General features: G+C 34.1%; 1 protein-coding gene across 1 annotated transcript in view; it reads left to right on the forward strand.

The window, feature by feature from the left end:
* MED25 (Mediator complex subunit 25) overlaps nt 1-9,857 on the forward strand; it is a 130,999-nt gene extending 121,142 nt beyond the window's left edge. Inside the window, exon 14 of the mRNA XM_071586529.1 lies at nt 882-9,857. Within this exon, the coding sequence (XP_071442630.1) occupies nt 882-1,064 (183 nt within the window). The 3' untranslated portion in view covers nt 1,065-9,857. The remainder of the gene's footprint in view (nt 1-881) is intronic.
* The last annotated feature ends 5,690 nt before the right edge of the window (nt 9,858-15,547 follow it).

Genomic DNA, 15,547 nt, shown 5'->3' on the forward strand with positions numbered 1-15,547 from the left:
GAAGAAAAAATAGTTGATACTTGATTTTGAAACGTTGTAATTACAGAATTCAATAAAAGGTCTAATTGCAGTGATTCACCATTTCAACTCCAAAGTCACCGAGAACAGTACCTCAAGGCGATCAGTTTTTAATCATTCAGATTTGAGAGATGGCCTGGGATTCAGATTGGATGCTCTAGGTTTGAGGATTCATAGTACTAATCTGAAAGCTAAAAAGTTCAAAAACTATAATGTTCAGACAGTCTGAGTTAGGAATTAATGTTTTGGTGCCAACTGATCCCACTCAAAATTCTAATGACCAGGATATAATACTCTTATGTGCCCACGGGTTATTCTAACCACCAGACAGAGAAATTTTGACCATCAGACTTGTGACTACACCATGAGTATATGATATATAATGATTAAATCTGTGTGTAAACAAGATTAGAAAAGAGTACAATATGAATGCATTGGAAAGTTTATGATTTTTAATAATTGACCTGTTGACCAGTATGCAATATTTCCTGGCAGCCTGCTGCCATCTTGGTATTCATAGAAAATTGCGTGCCAGGTGTTGAGCATGTTAAGGGGAGGGAGAGTGAAAGTGTGGAGTCTCCAATGGAGAAGGCAGGACAAAAGATTGCAAATGAGAAAGCTTTGTTGGAGAAACAGTCTTGTGTGAGAGCAGAATGAATGGGCAGTGTGAGGGAATCAGGATGGAGGAATGGGAGTGCATGAGTGGGGTGTCCTAAAGCGGGGCAGTTGCACGGCAAAGGTCAATGGAAGGTGGCAACAAGAGGGTCTGACAATGAGTTGGTGAATTTTAAGGCATTTTTAACGTATTCATGACTGATATGTGCATTTATCACCCACTTGATCAGCATATTTAATTTTCACAGCAACCCCAATATCGTCAAGTGCTCTCCATGCAGAATTTGGCAGGTGGGCCACAGTCTCAAATGGGTGGTGGAGCAGGAGGCAACAATGGAGGGAACAATTCTAGTAATCAACCACAAATCCAAACCCAAGGTCCTGGACCACAGCAATTTGACGACGTACCTACCTTTGATTTTTTAAACTAAGATGTATTTAATTGGTGATGAGGCAATTTTTCCAGGTAAAAACTGGTGCCCTTGCTTCCACTTTTTTAACCAATCAATAAGTGTGTGAAATGAATTCCAACAATTGTGAAATCAGCTCACAAATTACTGCCTAGTGATAATTATTCCAAAGCATTCATTGTTATTTTTCCGAAGTGCCAATTCTAAACACCACAGTATACCACACCTTCACAAAAAATTAAATGCCGTATGTTTAAATATTGATAAGTTTAAATTCTTGTAGCATTAATGCTCTTGTTAACTCTTTAAGTCAATCATTGTACAATGGGCTTTTATTCCAGCCAGTTTAATACTTGACTATCATGCTTGACTTTCAAGAATGACTCCAAAATATCAGTTATTTTTCCAAGGTGCCAATTTGCACACTGCAGCATACCACATTTGTTATAACCTCGCAAACATGAAAAGCAATACAGTGATGACTAATGATCAACTTTCATTGCTGTTAACTCTAGTGCTCTTGCATTCACTTTTCTAGCATATTGATGAGTACTGGAAATAGATGACAGCAAGTGTGATACTCAACTTTCATGCTTGACTTTTATGTGATGACAATGTACAAGCAGTTGTTGTTATTGTTCCAAAGTGCCAGTTCTATGTACCACAGCATCCCATATGTGCCATAATCTCGCAAAAAATTGAATGCAATATGTGGAAACTGATAAGTTACAATTCCTGTTAATTATGCTAATGCATAATAAGAAACTAAGAGAAGGAATATTCCTAACGACTAAAATAAGATTTTAGTAAGTATTTAATGACAGCTATTAATGAGTATTCCCTGCTCTAGTTTCTCATTGACAAGGCCATTAGAGCTTGCCAATCATCACCTAATGCTAATGCCAGTTACGGCATTTCAGTTCACAGGATATTTTTTTCCTTGGGCAATTGTGTAAATGCAGTAAACCCTCACTGCTCTAGGCCTGGCTAATCCCATCTCCCAATTCATCTGAACAGAGTCTGGCCATGTATGGCATGTGGCTTATTATGGGGTCATGAGAAGAAGCAAAGCTTTTGCTATACTAAAAAAAGTTGCGTTTTCAAGTTTTTATGAATATAGCTGAACATAATTATTATTAATAATTCAATTAATATTACTACTGAATATTTGAATAAAATATTGCTTCATGAAACCTAATTAATGTGTTCAGCTAAACACAACACATTTTGCTACACAAGTATTGACAGATACAACATATGTATTTCAAATTGATGGTTAATTCTTTCCGATTGGTTTTTTGAGTCTCCATATACCCAGATATTCAATGATTATGGGATTTTGTGATAAAAAAAGTTAAGCAACATTTGATAACACTATCAATGTAGAGTGGAAGTAAAGGAAAACATAAGTTTTGGCTTTAAGCAATGTGACTATTCTTGAGAAAATGGATGTGGGGGTTTCCGTTGTGTTTTGTAAGTGGTTTACACAACTTTGGATTAGAAAAATAAGAAGACTAAGGATCATCTAATGGCTCTTAGGTTTGAATTAAATATCAACAAAATCGGGCAGGCTTGAGATGTCGCTATTGCAAATTTAAAGATGGCGAGGGCCCATCCATAAGTGGTGTATTCTCTTAAATGATCCCGAGAAACAGAAATGTGTGGCATTGAAATGCAAGAGATAATATAAAATACTTGCCAAATATTTGTTTGAAGAACTTAAGAAGCTTTGGTGGTTGAGGAATATTATTTTCGATTAAAGTGCTTGACTTGTGCTGATAGCATTGCCATTGAACAACTTACTGGACATTTGCCAATACTGATATGATTTACAGTAATTTTAGACTTATAAACAGATGAAATGGGTGTTTACTGAAAAGCTTTGGTAAATACATGAGTTTTACAATGTCAGATCAAAGATTCTAGATGGAAAATTGGCAATTCTGTGTGCTAATGCTGAAAGTAGGCACAAGTTAAAGAGTAACTGCCATTGGGATAATATTGACGACCTCAAATACCAATGAGGGCTATGAATGACCTCTCTCTACCGTAAAAGAATTAAATGAGTCCATACTTTATTTCCGTATTTCCCACAAACTGGCTCCGTAATCAATTTATTCCTTTCCAAGTTACAAAATACCATATCAATATTCTAAAAATTTCTGAGGAAGAAATAAAATTGCTTTTCTCAAATTATCAACAACAAGGAAAATCGCAAATTATTCATTATCATTGGAAGAATATGTAATGTGTCAATCCTAGAGCCAATATAGAATATTTGAGAAAAAGGTCACCTAGTTGACCTAAATATTGATATGAAGTTTTCCTTAAATACTCAATATTGGTTATAGGATTGATGCCTTACATTTTCACAGCCAATAGTTCACACCATCTTCGTTTCATCAATACACCATGAAAAATGCAAACTAGCTCACAGCTATATTCGTCAATCATAGACTGAATATTCGCAACATTCATCTGTGGAAACATCTCTAAAATCAAATGGAATTCAAGTACCGTTGACCAAATTGTGTGGCAGCAACAAAGAATATCATGTGTCATATTCTAAAATATTTTAGCAATAAACACCAATGAGAGTAAATATATTTTGATGGTAGAATTTAAGTATGCCAGAGATCAATGGCAACCGTTGTGTCATTACAAACCAAAGTTGGCCATCTTTTTCTAAAGTCAAGCTCTCAGTTCTTCAAGTAACAACGCGATAAATTAGTTATCTTAAAAATAAAAATAGATTCGATGAGATAATTCAAGTTTACATTGCTGTCTTTTTTTTCAAAAGTACCTATGAATTAATACTAAGTTTTTTTTGGAGAAAATCAGCAATATATTTTGTATAAATATTTATTTGACTTGTAAATGGGATCTTTTTATACTTTGGGGCTCTATTGCATCATATGGAGTTGCTTGAACTTGTTTGCAATCAATTTTGCACAATATAAGATATGTGAAATATTCCATGGGTCTACTTGTGTCAAAACCCGAAATAATCCAGATTTAGCCTAATCTGGACAATGCGTGGCCCCATGGACTCTGGATTAGTGAGGGTTTACTGTAATGATACAATATCTATGCTGAAGGTGATTAGCAGTTAATGAATTTTATCAGGAGTGACTTGAAGTGTGGAGAACAAGTCAATTGGTTTTACAATGAAATCAATGTTGTTTATGAACACTAATTCTGATTCACTGTGTTTGTTGTTTAATAACACCATTTCTGATTCGATATCTGTGTTAAAGAAAATCCACTGATTAAATGCCTTATTATATGACGACAATCATTTCATCATATTACCTCTTCATTAAATGCCAAGGGGCTTTAAAGAAAAAACCTAAGGCCATAATTTTATATTATGGTTGTGAAAGTGCCAGACATATGTTAGTTACATAAGTTGTGTGCCTTTTATTTGATACCTCTATGCAAGTGCAAATTTGTATAATTTTACTGGAATTGGTCATTACATTGTCCTATCATTGCTGTTAAAAAATATTTATTGGTTCAACCTACTGTATCGAGGTTGTACTTTATATATTAGTTTATATTTTAGTGAATAGTTTGTGTGATATTTGTAATTAAGTTCTTTAATGTGTGTTGTAAAAACTTGCCTTATGGAGTGATTTTCAAATGACTGAGGCTCTTTATGGCATAAGCCAAGGTTATAAATATGATGGTCCTGGATGTTCAGTGTTGGATTGTTGATTATAAATGGTTATCGGGTGTTGGTATTTTCCATTCTAAATAAGTGTTTCAATGTTTGTGGTGCACACAATTTTCTAAAATTAGTAACATGTGAGGAATTTAATTTTTTCAACTAGGCAATGAGTTCCTCATGGGCTTATAAATAACAGAAGCTCATAATATTAATAGTAATAATGTTAATATTAAGCTCAAATTATGTCTTCAGTTATTCTCTCTGGAAATCATGTCATTATTGTTACTCACAATGAGAGAAATTGAATGTCACACTACTATATTATATTATACTATATTGGCTCATTGAGCATTTATCACATCCATTAGAAATATCATTTGAGGAAGACTCAAACATTCCAAGTTAGATTGGTGCCAGAAAAAATGGATATACAGAAAAACCAAATGTGAAAGGGACTCTAAATATGTTAAGAATAGGTAATTATAAGAAATCACCCAAGGTGATTGACTTCATTTTGCATGAATATATGCTCTAAAGAATCATGAAATATAGTTGATGGCAATGCTCTTTGCTACAAGGTTGAGATTGTAACATATATGATAAACAACTTTAATGGTTATTAATACCAATGCAGTAGACTCTCGTTGGTATTTGTGATGGAGAAGAATTAAATTAATATACCAGGTTGGAAATTCTATGAGATACTTTTGAGGAATTTTCCTTGGTATTTACTTATAAATATCTCTAAAAACATAATCTTTGATGGTTGCAAATGCTGTGATTTCTAATTAGTTTTTTTCCAAAAAAATGGACTTAGTGCAGGACTTTATAAGATGACATATGTATATCCATAAAAGGACATATGTTTATTATACTCAGTGGTTTAGATGTGTCAAACTAATCTCCTTTTCAATTTGTTAGACCACCCATGACTCTCAATTGTCATATCATATGCAGGAAAGCCGTGACTCACCGAGATAATTTTAAAAATTTCCATGTTGGATGTGAAACCAAATAAGTTGAAAGATGGTATTTTCATGTATGTTATGTGAAGCTTTATCCACTAAATCCACTGCCTATGAATATGTAGTGTCTTACATGAGGAATCCACTTGAATATTGATGCATGATAAGTTTTATGGCATATGTACAGTATAAAATTCTGACAATGCCATTCATCGTGACATAGTTATGCACACTCAGAACTTCGTAAAATATTGAAGAAGGAGTATGGATAACATTTTAATAAGTGAAATAATTATAATAATTTAGAAAGTGCCTATTGAGTGAATACTATTGAAATCTTTGGGGGAGCAATATTAAATTCAGATGCATGAGACAAATGCGAGAAGCTTTAACATGAAAACAACGTGAACCCCTCTGTAATATAGTCCCAGGTAAATAAATAGTTGGATCATGCTAATAAGCTTAATCTACCATTAGGCATGGATGTTATTTTTATCACAAAAGTATTATTCTGGAGTTAAATTTGCATAAGGAATCATCCATGACATCGGGTTATTTCAAAAATCCAATTGCTAAAGCCACTCAGAGAATGTGCCTGGAATTGAGGAGGAGTTATAAGAAATTTCTTGTCTGAATTTTTCATATATTCCTTTGCATTTTCCTGCTTATCCTCCATTGGATAAATCAAAATTGGAGGTAGCATATTAAGTTAGTTAATGGCCATTTTTGTGTAAATTATTTACATTGCATTATAATTTAATTTTTGAATTAATATTGTCTTCTGCTGTCATATCTGGCCAAAATTGTTTTATTCCCGAGCAAAAACTTAATGTTTAGTATTGTTGTATTTAATGATTTTTAAGCATAGGTTTCTAATGGCTGCTTATTTCTTCAAGGCAACCTCTAGTCCAATGAATGTGGCAGTAGTGTGGTAGTTCATTTCAGTACGTAGGCAAGGATTTTTGGATCCATTGAAGTGAGGTAATTAATGTAAAAGCAAGCACCTTTATGGCTGTTAAATTCAGTGTTCATATTCAATGTTAATGTTTCATTTAAGTGGATTGGTGAATATATTTAATGTAATTTACATCCTATTTTTCTAATCTTTGATAGGTATTTATTTAAATTTGAAATGCAGTCAAAATCAACGAAGGGAAACTTGATTTAATGTTACAAATCTCTTATTTCTTGTTGATATTCTTATTTCTAAATCAATAGGAGTGTAAGGGCTAAAAATAAGCCTATCATTTCTTTAATTGAATACAGGTGGTCCCCAAGCTTCAGTTTATCCAGCTATTGCCATCCCTTATTTATGAACAGGCTTTCAAACATCCCCTATAATGATAGAATAGCAGTGACTATCCATTGTTTTTCAGGGGATTGCATCAGCAGATAATTGAAAACGATGAATACTAGGCTATATATACATTATGGGATATTTTGGCTTCTTTTTGAGCATATGCTAAATAAAATCCTCCCTTGTGTCTTATAGTCAATTATTTGGACTCTTCGTATCATTTGTTTGATGTATCCTTTCGTTTTATTCACCCTTCCCACTCTTATCCCAATCAGAATTAAAAAGAAAGTCATCAGTTTTCACTTCTTCTAATTAGGTGGTGCAGATATTCTCTAAGTTTTTATGCAGTATGTCATGTTTGATGAACATTTAATCAATGATGCTTGAATAATTTTTCCTGCCAAATTAGGCTCGAAATCTCCCATTTCAATCTTTACAAAGGAAGCTGAAATTAGCTTGTTCAAGTGGCATACACAGCTGTTTTTGTTTTGAGCAATTTTAGTACCTGAGGCAAAAATTAAAAATTGCACCCTGCCCAACGATATTTTTTTAAATGACTTTTTTAAATACATTATTGGCAACAAATTAAATAACAATAAAAGAATGATAAAGTATTAATTAAAACCTGTTTAAAGGGATTTTTATTCTCATGACCCATATTAAATGCAAAAGATAACAAAATTTTCATTATATAAGCCAAGAGATTGAAGCTTGAACTTACTAATTAATTTGACTTAGATACAATCATTTTGTGCAGAATTGTACTCATACATGCATATGTGTATATATACTATATGCATATGAATATGTTTTTGCCATTTGGTAGTTTTTCATGTTTGAATGTGTAGTTGGCCAATGTGACTTACTTCATTCTTTGGCTATGCAAGCCTCTATAAAATGCAGTGTATGGACTCTTTATGATATTGTATGACTGCTTTTCGCCTTCCTGCTTAGCTCTTGAGAAAATGCTCAAATGGTTAAAGCACGAAATTCAAAGATCCATGTAATTGTTTGCCTGCAAGTCAACATGAGTAACTCATTGAGAGCAGTGAAAACTTTTTATATTCATTAAATGTCATTAGCTACCCACAGAGAGGAGGAATGTTTCTTTCTATGGCAATTGGATAATCAACCCTTCTGTCAAGATATTAGATAATAGGTTCTCTATATAAATCTATGACTAAATAATTACTATTGTAATTCAAGTGCTAGTATCAATTTTGAGTATGATGCTTATAAACAATACACAGCATCTCTTTCATCTGTATTTTTAATCCCAAGTTATTAGTCTATGAATTTTGTAAAAGCCTTATGCATTAGGGCCGTTGTAATATTATAATATGATCGTGATGCATGATTGTGCTGTTTATCAGGGATCCAAGTTACATACAAATCTGACCTAAAGATACTCTCACCAATGTATCTCATCTTTAACTCAGTGACCACCTGTATTGTTGATTGTGTGGATTCTCTTCAAACATCCCTTTTTAATATTGTTCCTCTTTGCCTTACCACAAGACACTGGTGTTTTTCATAATTCTGGAAACTGTATTTAAAATAGAGAGGACCAAATTTCAGTTCAAATACTATCATTTAAGGTGAACGTCACTCATTGGTATGGAACAATTATGAAATTTTGTTCTGTGGAACTTTGAAATGCCATTCCCTTTTTCTTCCAAGTGAGCATAAGGGTGGACAATCTCATGGAAAATGCAATGGAACTGTTGAGTTCCAAAAAAGGTCCACTATTAATTTGGATGGTACCCGTTCATGATGGTCGTACAAAAATATAACTTAGAAAGGCTGCCTATAGCATGTTGTGCATTTCATAGAATTAGTATTGTGTGTCAAGGATGAAAAACATTGAGAAAAAGGAATAACAAGAGTATCTGCCGGAAAATCAAACTTATTACTTGAGGTAATATTGCTAATGTGCATTTTCTAGTATTAAAGTTGAGTGTTAGGGGGAAAAAATTTCAGATAATGGAATACTGGCAACGGACATAAAATGGAATGCCACTGATGAGTCACAAAAGGGCTACTATTAATATGAAAGGTAGCCATGAGGAAAATTTTCATGTTGGCTGAACAAAAATATAATTTAGAAAGGCTGCCTGCAGCCTTTCTAGTATGTACATTATTTCTAGTATTGTACATTTTCTAGTATGTGTTGCGTGTTAAGGGTGAAAAACATTTCGAATAATGGAATACTAAGTATCAGCAGAACAAGTAAATGTATTACTTGAGATAATTAGACTTTTTACCTTTCATATATTTTTTTGATTGGCAGATTTCACATTCACGATCATTATAAAGACCTTATTGAGAAGTGTTAAACAAAACAGCAGAACATGGTCATTATTACATTATTTTCATAGGGAAGAATTGGGAACAGGGAAATAAAATATTCAAATGATAAATGCCTTAATCAAGGATATGCTAACGAGATTCTACTGTGCATTAAAATCAGGGTTGGGTAGTAGCTAGCTACATGTAATGTATTACAGTAGTTAGCTATTCCTGGTATTAAAACATAGCATGCTATTTTTTTTAAGAGTAATCTATACTTAGCTACAATAATTCTGTAGTTTTTAGCAATTGTTACAACTATTTTCTTGCTATTTTTGCCTTTGATTCTTTTTCTAGAAGGGACAATGCTAATAAAAAGTTGGTACAAATGAGTTCTTGATGCAATAATTGTAAGCTAATTTACACTGCTCATTCCCAAAGATCCTATTTCATTGCTAAGGTACAAAAATTATCACTGAATCATCATTGTTCCATGAATGTTCTAAATCACCAATCTCTTGTATAATTATATAATATTAAATTTTGAGAAATAGCTGTTCTTTTCTCCTTCCATTTTTTTGTTTTAAACAATTCCTCAGGGCAATTCCAGGCTGTGGGCCATGTTTTTTTGTTTTCATGGAGTGAATCGCTTGTAGAACAACATCAGTACATAGATGCATAATGTACTTCTCCTATCCTGCAAATAAAATCTTATATCCAATAAAGTTGATGAATAGTCCCCCTCATCAAAATCAAATGATAGTCATTGGTGCTAGTTAACCCCTTGTGCTGAAATGACAAGTCTAGCTCGTCGTGGACTTCCGATGCCAAATCACACAATGATGAGTGTAGCTCATCATCAGATTTTCATAATTTTTTTGCAACTGGAACAGTTGAGAGCCAGGGAACAATGAGGAAATTTACCGTTGGGGCATGCTTAAGGGTTGGTGGATCGCATTATGATTCTTAATTGGCAGGTTATCTTCATGCAAGAGAGGAGAACTAGGGCAGGAGGGAAGAGGTTGTGTCATTGTCATTTAAAATCCAGAAGATATCACTTAGAAAGGTTTTTAGCCCATGGGATCCAGGGAAGCATGTATGACGTAGGCTAAGTCCTCCATCAGATATGGGGTTGTTTTCCAGCGGTGTATAATGTAGGGTATAACAGCACACTTACTTTTGTAGGAGCTGAGTAACTGCATTTTCTGGGCAACTGCATTTGTGAAGAGCATTGTGGAGAATGTCAATGAAGTATTGGGTTTAGACATAAAGATAGGATAACAAGTGAAACCATGGTTGCAGAGTGACTAACAGGGATACTGTTTTCAGCAGGTAAGATTTAGCACCTGAAGATTTTTATGTGAAGAAACGCTAGTGAAATAGTATTTGGCGTATTGTGGATATCTGCTGTGCAAAATATGCAGTCTGTATGCTTGAATGAGCCTATTATTTTTTCCACTATCACTAAGCTAATTTGAAGAAGAATTTTTTCAAGATAATTTCAATGCATTAATTTACAAGTATTGAGTATATTGGTGCAATTATAGTACTGCACTGTGATCTATACATGCCAAGTCATGGATATTTTATGATTGATGAGCTGTCATTCATTATTCTCACCTGTTCGTACCAAGTCTTTACTGACTGCATGTGTATATTGTAGTCATTGTTTGGTCACAACCCAATCAAGGACTAGGTAATTTTTAGCCAGTTGAGACTGATTTGGTAGCTGACATTTTAACTGTAATCTCTCACAATGTACAAGCTTGAAACTTAATATCTATCATTTACATGAACCAAATTACTTAAATGCCTGTAGTAAATATTACCCTGTCAACAGGAAATCTAGAATCCCAATGCATTTTAATTGGTTTAGTAAGCTTTGCCACCTGTATGATGTCACCCAGGTACAAACTGAGAATATTCTTACCTTGTAACTTTGCTGGGTGACCTCTTTATGTTGAAATCTGAGTTAGCACTCGTTTTCTTAAGACCATAACGGGGTTATGTATATATCTGACACCCACGAATTATTGAATAAGTCAGCCTATTTTCGTCACTGATTTTGCTTAAATAACACCGTGTATTATTTTTCACTGGTGGAAGGGTATGTGCAGAAATAATGGTTGGGTGATGCTTCTTTTATTTTTAATTGCATAAATTAGACTTGCACCAAGAGTTGAAACTATAACTGGATGACTTCACACTAAGATCTCTTGTTTTCATGGATATCTTCATCATGTGCTTCCAGTATTGATACCTTATTGTTCAAAAATGATTTAATTGAATGTTGCACTGTCCTTTTATATGCATCTACTCTCACCAGTGTTCCTGAAGCAAAGCAGCCAAATTAAGTCAATTTCAGCTGTGGTACCTGTTACTTAAATGCAGTTCTATTATGAACCAAATTTTATGATTTGTGCACCTCTAAACCAAGAGTGAGACTGTAGTTCACATGTCTCTACAGAACAAGGGAATGCTAAGGTCTTCCCCTTTTGAAATAATAGCCCCAAAAATGAAGATAAGGTGGAAAGAATCCCCTTTGTGCTTTCTGTCCTGTCCATGGTTCTTGCTGCATCATCAGAAAGGTAGGAGAGGAAGGTTGAGCAAGCAACAGAGGGAATGGTGGCTACAGAATAATGCTTGGTATGAATCATGGTGGCCCATGCATATAGTATGGTCATTTGGTGGGCAATATGGTCTCACTGTCACAGAAGATGCACATCTTGAGCATCACCCTAAGCACAAACATTGACTCTTGTTCTATAGGGATTGGGTTTACCTTTAATTATAAGTTACTACAAGTACTGCTTCAAAAATAGCAAATGCTAAATATTAATGTCATAGCCATTTTTCATTCACAAGTCAAGTTGATAAATCATGTTTACATTTTCCATTTTAGCCTTCTACAGAGGTCAACAGAATTGCAATTTTCCTAATTTCTCATGTCTTGGTCAGTATAACAGTGGCCATCATGTAGCGTCGACAAGAATCAAGGTGAATAGTTTAAATCTTTCATTGCATCTCCCTATTTATTTTCTGAGGCTCTAACAACCATCCCCTGTGAAGTGCATGATATAATTTATTTTACTATTCATAATATTTCATTGAAAATAATTAAATAGTGAGTTAACATTAAATGCTTAATGTGGGGCTGGAACTTCCTGGAATTTTTATTAAATTGAAACAAATTTATTAGAGTTTTGGAGAGCTTTCCTGCTTTAATGCAATTTGCATTGTGAAGGTATTGGTTAGTTCATTTTGCAACTTGAAAATGCCAATTTGAGGCATTCAGAAGGCTATCACCAAGGACAATGCCCATTACTGCTTGCATTTGGGATACACTCAGACATGGTAGTTCAGCAGTAGAGCGCTGGGCTGAATCAGTTCACAGGTTTGATACCCTTCCTCTATGCCTCTGGGCCCCCTCAGCTTTACCCAGACTGAGTAATTTTATGTGTACCAGTTCTAGGAAAAACATGGGTGGCAGATGGAAAGGAACTGCCCCTTCATCATTAATGTGTGAATTTCACATGCCAATGTGAATAATACTTGGTAATCTCTATCCTCACACCTAACATAAATCTCTAGATTTATTAGTGGTTATCCATCATGCAAGTAATGGCATCACATTGAAAGCACTATTGAGGAAGGGAACAGGAAAACAATTTTATTTATCCAGTGACCTTATGATGGACAGGAATATGAGTACTGGCAACTGGGGAACCTGGCTGAGGGAAAGGCAAAGTTTCTGTTGACATCATCGAATGAAATTCTTGCAAAGTAGAACCAGTTGGGATAGGGACTTGGAATGTTGGGACCACGTTTAGGATGGAGAAATGAAAAAATATGAAGTTGAGGATGGAGGGAGGAAATATTAGTATTTTAAATCCATGCAAGGTGAAGTGGAAAGACAGCTGGGATTATTACAGCAAGCCTCATTAATGTATCGCAGAGGGAAAAGAGCCAATGAGGGGTTGAAATAGTATTGAATACAAAAGGTAGGATGAAGAATAATAAACATTCAACAGGTGAGTGATGCTAAAAGCTGAAACAGCTAATTTTGTCATAATGCAGGGCTACATGCCAACAAGCAACTATAATGTCGAAGGAATAGACCAGTTGAATGATCAATGAAAGGAAATATTTAGGTGTCCCTGGGTCAAAAACAATGGTTATCAGAGATTGTTATGAGGTGGTGGGCGAAGGGAGATTGGTAAGGCAAGGAGATTTGGGAAGAATGAATGACCATAGGAAGGTGAATTCTATAGGATGCAGGGTTTCACTATACCTATATGTATATGATCCCTGCAAACCTTTTTTTAAGATATGGAATTGTAACAGTATTTAGTTTATGTATCTTTAAGGCTCTGATTCATGTGAAAGTTAGTTGTAGAAACTTACCAATTAAGATCTGACATTCATAACTACACCAAAAGAGGTGAAGCTAAATACTACTTATTGTCCTCAACTTACAACACATTTCATAATATACAACTGTGTAACTATCTGCCTACTCTGTTAAAATTGGACCCTATCCAGAGTTTCAAGAATAGGGTATATGTGCACCAGGTTACTTGCTCACCCACTTTACTCATTGGATGAATTCTTTTGGGACAAACTTCATCACATTTAAGAACTTATATTTAAATATTAAGTAACATTTAAATTGATGAAATTTAATATGGTTGTATCATTTTTTTAAATGAATCAAGTATTATTATTATCACCTTTATATCCTGATGTAAAGACATTGATAACTAGAAATTTCCAGTTATTAGGGGAGGTCAGTTGTGTATTATGACTTGCCACAGATTTAGGAACACACGGTAATAAATGCCGCACCAAAGTGCACATTTTCCCAGGAGTGGATGCAGATAATAATTTCTAAATAATTCCTTAATATCATTCTCTTTTGCTCGCACTTCGTAACTGCATTCTCTTGTGCATGCACATACTATCTGCACATCTAACTGCTATACATTATTGCTCTTTTCCTCAACTGTCAGCTTTGGGTGGTAGCGGAATATGGGTGAAATGGTGGTCTGGTATTGATCAGGACAAGAGTCAAAGTTGTTAGGCTAATTGAGTGGCAACATTAATAAAAATGTGTGCTCCTTCATTAGTTCAGTTTGGACTAGAAATATTATTACAAGCAAGACAAAACGATAACTGCTGTGCCATCACACATTTTTAGGTATATTGTTATACCTTAAAAGGTAAAGAAAATATATTTACTTCCAATGTGTGATGTAAAGCCTAGTTAATAATGCACTCTGGTTTGTTATTCAATCATTGCAGTCACCACAGTTAATAGCCAATATATTTTACTATCAATGTATACAATATTGCAGTATATGCTGTCAAATTTGTACAAAGTTTTCTAAATATTTGACAAAAATAATTAATAGTTTCCGCGGTTTTAGTCCGTATATCTATGAAAATTCATGCCCAGTGCAATTGATATACACTTCCAAATGTCATAGAAATTGGCTACTAAGCTATCATATAACTGCCATGGCTGATATACGTCGTAATGCATTTTAGTATAGCAATCAATTTTATGGGGAAAAACAAGCGGGTTTTAAATACAGTTTTTTGTAATTATTTAGCAAATTTCATTGGAAATAGTGTGTGCGTATGGTGAAAATCATATCCCCCTAGAGGATGACACCGGTCTGCTTCATATCTTCTCGGGATCAAGAAGACGTTATGTAATACCTCGTAATACATGAAAACCGCGATTTTGAAGGATTAGTATTTGGTAACAATGTGAGATGTATGTCGCAATACACACTGCTTCTACACAGATTACTTCTTGAAATGCTGTTCACTGAATATTAATCAGTTCTTTTCACATTCGATGACTCGATTTACTTAAACCATTTACAAAATGAAATACCAAAGTTTAGTGTAGAATTATTTTCATAATCTATCTTGCGTTTTAAATATGAATAATGGATGAATCATCAAAATATATTTCTCGTTGATACTGGACTCGTGACAAAACCCTACAGATTGTTCTTACGTTCCAATTTTCAACTAGACTCTTTATTGGCCAAATCGCCAAGCGGTGCCCCGCCTGGATTGGTCAATCAAAAAAAGAGAGAATGTGAACATGTCATTATTAAACAATATAAAAATACAGTAGGAGCATTTAAAGAAAAAATTTATTACAAAATATTTCTTAATAGTATATATTTTTAAAACAAATAACTTTTGAACAATCAGATTAACTCGCATTCCAATCCTATTTTCGTACTGCGACCATGGTAGTTCGTTC

The sequence above is a fragment of the Hetaerina americana genome, unplaced genomic scaffold (genome assembly GCF_022747635.1).
Source record: "Hetaerina americana unplaced genomic scaffold, ioHetAmer1.1.p SCAF_23, whole genome shotgun sequence".
NCBI classification, from domain to species: Eukaryota; Metazoa; Arthropoda; class Insecta; order Odonata; family Calopterygidae; genus Hetaerina; species Hetaerina americana.